Source organism: Vollenhovia emeryi, unplaced genomic scaffold (assembly GCF_000949405.1).
Source record: "Vollenhovia emeryi isolate VEMERY1.0 unplaced genomic scaffold, V.emery_V1.0 DF939750.1, whole genome shotgun sequence".
Lineage (NCBI taxonomy): Eukaryota > Metazoa > Arthropoda > Insecta > Hymenoptera > Formicidae > Vollenhovia > Vollenhovia emeryi.
In genome coordinates this window covers 26028-31021 of record NW_011966616.1, presented here as the reverse complement: position 1 = coordinate 31021, position 4994 = coordinate 26028, and the positions used below count along the sequence as shown (strand labels likewise).

The following is a 4994-nucleotide window of genomic DNA, read 5'->3' as shown; positions in this document are numbered from 1 at the left end:
CCATTGAAACAATTCAAATTACCCTGGATACTCTTTGTCAGAGCTTTCAAATACTACACAGATATCACTGTAACTCTCGTGACTTCAGATCTACTCAGTTATTTCGATGAGGGCCTTTGGCAGGTATCTCCTCCTTTCAAGCCTTAATACAGTCCGTGATGGCCAAAAAACTTTTCAGATATTATCTCCACTACCCAGTATTGTGTCCAAGGTTATGCCCATTGGGAAAATTTCTCTTCTCTTCAAGATCTTTCCAATTACATATACTTACTGTGAACTAGTTTAGGCCAAGGCCCGATAGAAACTGGACATTCTCTTTTTGTTTGCGGATGAAAACAATGGCCTGTTTTTTATTAAGGCATTTTTCATTTTAAAATAAAATGAACAATGTCATTCAAATACCTTTACAGTAATATGTACATAACAGAAATGCAATGGAATAAGAAAAAGATTGTTTTATTATTATTACCGTATTCTTGTCTAATAATATTATATATTACTCTGGTTGCTTTTTAAACTTTGGTTAAAATTACTTGTATAAATAAACAAGGCCACTGTTATTTGTAATCGTACAAATAATAGAGATGCACTTCAAGAGGATATAAATAGCCGTATTATTCGTATAAGTACAAGGTTAGTACTTTAGATATATCGTCAATATCGAACAACATCAAACCCAGAATAGATATCTGAAGCATACTAGATAGTAACTCATAAGAAGTGGAAAATTTGCCCTGAAAATTAACCATAAATGATTGTCTTACGAGATAGCTACAAATAATTTTAATTAAAAAATAGGAAGACTGATAATGATCATACACTCTCGCCATTACCGATCCATATCCCATAGAAAACCCAACAGTTCTGATTCTTATTAATTCTTATAACAAAGAACTCCGAAACGCAGAGCAACTGCAAAACTGTGAAATGGCAAAAGTGAAATCTAAACTGTTCATTAATAATCATCTTGTTGGCTGTCAAATGTGAGTTTATTTGATGAAGAATATATATAAATAATTCTTTCAAATACCTTATTACCATAAACGTGCTTAGTAAATCATAAGAGTAAATCATAAAATATATAAATAATTCTTTCAAATACCTTATTACCATAAACGTGCTTAGTAAATCAATAATTGATCGAAAAAGAAAAGATTAACGTACTTTCTCTTGCCTTCCATTGATTAAATTTTATAACTGAAGTTACAAAACTATTACATGTATATTTGCATTAAATTTTTTATTTAATAAACTGCCTCTGCAGATGGATTATTGTATCTGTATTTTGATTTCTTATTTCCCTCAGTGTACTCAATAAACTCCATCTCTACTGCTAGACAGTGGTTTGTCCTAAAGCAATAATGATATTTAAAATACATACTAAGAAATAAGATACACATTAAAATTCAACTTATTTTAGGCCGCATAATTTTGCATAATTTCAATAAACACTTTGCATAATTTCAGTAAAATTTCTTGCACAATCGAACATTTTTAAATGCATAAACTTCCTGTCCTTAACAATGACGCTCCTATTCACTTTGCTACCGAAGGCACACACGTGGCCACATTGGAAGTTTTGCTAGCGGAACCAACGATAAATCCAAATCTCGAAGCGGGACGGCAAACTGCCTTGCACATCGCGGTGAAAAAGAATGACCTGACCTGCGTCGATCGGCTGCTGAATGCAGGTGCCAGCGCAAGTATTCCGAATAACGAGGGCCTGACGGCCCTCCACTTGGCGGCGATGAGGGGCCAGTGCGACATGGTGAAACTGATACTAGGAAACAGCCAACAGTGTCCAGACATCGACACCTACAAAGATTACAACGACCAGACGACGCGAGAGGTGATTCAGCAGTTGCTGCCGGATGTGTCGTTGCCACCCAAATGTGGAAATCGCGAGGTAAACGTGTACGATCTTAAGTACTATTTGATCGCCAACGACGAGAAGAACTTCCTGAATAGTATGGAACTTGGCGAGACAAAGGTGCTTCACAACGAAGCCAAACAACTCCTGGAGATCGCCGTGGAGCGCAATTTGTACAAAAGTGTGCTTGAACTCTTAGAAAGACTCAAGGGAGAATCGTTCAGTGTAAAGGAAGCTGCAGAAATAGCAGTTTGGTACGGTCACGTCCATATCCTTCAAATATTGCTGCGTGTGCAGCCGGAAGTGGCCAACGACTTGATACTGAGTGCCTGTCAGCAGCTGGGAATGCCGAAAAGAAAAGGCAATGATACCGATCGGCTGATGTGTCTAAAATTAATTTTGGACCAGGAAAACGTGGACGTCCGTTGCACAGAGAGTAAGTACACCTCAATGTATGTCATGAGTAACAGAAGGAATAACATTTTTTTAGACAATATGTAGACACACACAAAGCGTCTTAATTGTATAGATATGACAATATTCTAGATATTCTGAAAATATAATATTCTTGAAACTTTTACAGACTGTTCCCTTTGTTATAAATTTTATCTTACAGGCAATGGCAACACGCCGTTGCATCACGCAGCCAGAGCGGATAATTGCGAAGCGATGAGTCTGCTTCTCAAACGAGGCAGTTACATTGGTCACATGAACGATTTTAACGTTCCGCCCATCGCAAACATTCCGGCCTGCACGCTGTCGCGCCACTTCGACGACTGTTTACGGATGGGGAATGGACGAACAAATACGTGATTGAGTTTGACTATTGTTGTCTGATGCCGCACGACGTTCTGAAGAAACACGAGGAACGTCGGTTAACTTGCGAGATGGTAGTTTTTCAGTACATAGCTGGCAATAATGATCTTAAACACTTGCTGAAGCATCCAACACTTTCATCCTTTCTCGATCTCAAGCGACAAAATATACGGTACATTATGTACGCGCATTTATTCCTCTACGCGATGTTTTATATCCTGCTAAATTTTTGCATCTTGAGTACGTGTTTCAACAATCCTGCAAATAAAACGGAAATATTTAATGATAATGTAACTTTAAAAAATCCTCTGCAGATCGTCTGCCATCAGGACATTTCTCGATGGATCCCCATTATCCTACTATTACTGCTCTTTATATTTTGGGAGATCCTTCAAATCATCTGTCCTTGGAACTATTTGTTGAAGTTGACAAACTTGGATAGCTTGTTGCACAACATGCTGATTTTACTGACGGTCGCTCTGATATGCGGGGCGTATCAGGTCGGCACTTTACTGATCCTATTGTCCGCCTACAAACTAATCATACTGATCAGCCATCATACAGATAGGTCCACCAGCATTGAAATGTTCCGAACGGTCTCTAGAAACTATATGCGTTTATTTTTTCCGCACGTGCTTTTCGTCATTGCGTTCGCCCTGGTTTTCTATACACTCTTCAAGGATAACACGAACTTTTCTGATCCCATGCATTCGATCTTCAAGACCATCGTTATGCTTACCGGCGAGCTTGACACAAACGAAATCCCGTTTGTTGCGCACCCCTTTTGGAGCCGTTTTGCGTTCATACTGTTCATCTTCTTCATCGTTATCGTGTTAGTTAATCTACTCAACGGCTTGGCGGTCAACGACACCACCGAGATCTTGAGCAACGCCGAGCTAATCGGACTAAAATTTCCACAATACGCACAATCGCCTATCTCTAAAACATGACAGTGAGTATACTGTTTAAAAACTCCTGTTGTAGAAATTGCAGATTTTTACGATACCCTTTCCGCTATCTCGCCAAGAAGCTTTTCCTATTTCCACATTATTTGACAAGCGGCAAAGTCAACGTCAAGCTGTACGATAGCACAAAGAACGAGAAATACAATCACCTCGTAGCGAGAGATTACGTTTGTAGAGTCTGTGAATCGTGATAAATACTGGCCCAGCTTGAGAATGGGTCCTAATCTTAGAACATATATACCTGGAAGGGGAATAGTGATGCCAGATCTGTCCAAAACATGAGATAGAGAATATATCTCCTTCCTTGTTCTCGAGATGGGCAAAGGTAAATCTGCGCATGTACAGTTCGGACCGCGCCGATGACACCGCGCATAAACCTAACCTAACCTACGCGAAAAGTGTCAATGAAAATTGTTGGTGCTAATTAAAAAACCAAAATGAGACATTATTGTCTTTTGTGTGAAAAGAAAAGTAAAGACGTTACTTACTTTAAGTAAGTTGAAATAAAGTATTTAATTATGTGTTATTTTCCATTGATAAATAAAATTCCGGTACTAATATTGAATATGTGGACGCTTTATTGAAATTTAAATGTTTTATTTATATATGATATTTTTAACTTAATAGATTTCCATCTGATGAGAATTTAAAGAACTGGTTATAATTTTGTAAAGTTCCAGAAGAAGATTTGAAAATTTCTCACAGGTTATGTTCCGATCATTTCTCTGGAGATGATCTGATTTGGCGAGCTGGCCGAGTTTGTATAAAACAAACTGGAACTGTGCCTTGCAAATATAAACCTGAAAGTTAGTAATTACCATATTTTATAAACTATTTATAAATGCTACCAATTGAAAAGTATTAACTTGTCAATGTTACTTTGAATTTTTATTTAGATGTTGCAATGTTACATCCAATTACATCCAAAGACATTCAAAACAATAATCAAGGCCAGATGGAAATATCCAGTGATACATCACCTGCTGAAATAATTACACCCAGCGATCTATCATCGAATGATGCATCTGCAATAACTACTGTTCCTGCAGTAGATCAATTTAATGAGCCACATAATCCCTTGGATGTAACTGCTGCAATAACTATTCCACCAAGTGCAGCACAAAATTGTACTGTCAAGAAGAGAGCACTTAAGTTTACAGACGAGTCGGTATGTATTGTTCTTTTGTTATTAATGTTGTAACGATGCACCCCCCGATGCACCGTTCCCGGCATTCCACCCGCCGGATGCCGCCCGACCGAACATCCGTCGGTAAAGACTCCGATACACCGGCGCGCCGACCGCGCGGCCGCGCGTCGTACCGCGCCGAGTCCGAGCAAACCGA

At 38.6% G+C, this 4994-nt stretch overlaps 2 protein-coding genes across 2 annotated transcripts; both read left to right on the top strand.

The window, feature by feature from the left end:
• Positions 1-1498: 1498 nt before the first annotated feature.
• Positions 1499-2683, top strand: LOC105556843 (transient receptor potential cation channel protein painless-like). The gene is made up of 2 exons (XM_012003956.1): positions 1499-2306; positions 2487-2683. The coding sequence occupies exons 1-2, from the start codon at positions 1499-1501 to the stop codon at positions 2681-2683; spliced, it is 1005 nt and encodes a 334-aa protein (XP_011859346.1).
• Positions 2684-2706: 23 nt separating this feature from the next.
• On the top strand, positions 2707-3636 carry LOC105556842 (transient receptor potential cation channel protein painless-like). The gene has a single exon (XM_012003955.1). It carries the CDS (start codon positions 2707-2709, stop codon positions 3634-3636), a length of 930 nt encoding a protein of 309 aa, XP_011859345.1.
• Positions 3637-4994: the final 1358 nt, after the last annotated feature.

Bases quoted from the DNA above. Each gene is read 5' to 3' on its own strand.
- LOC105556842 (XM_012003955.1), top strand. From the start codon at position 2,707: ATGCCGCACGACGTTCTGAAGAAACACGAGGAACGTCGGTTAACTTGC.
- LOC105556843 (XM_012003956.1), top strand. From the start codon at position 1,499: ATGCATAAACTTCCTGTCCTTAACAATGACGCTCCTATTCACTTTGCT. The intron at 2,307-2,486 runs GTAAGTACACCT...TTTATCTTACAG, and splicing joins GGACGTCCGTTGCACAGAGA to GCAATGGCAACACGCCGTTG.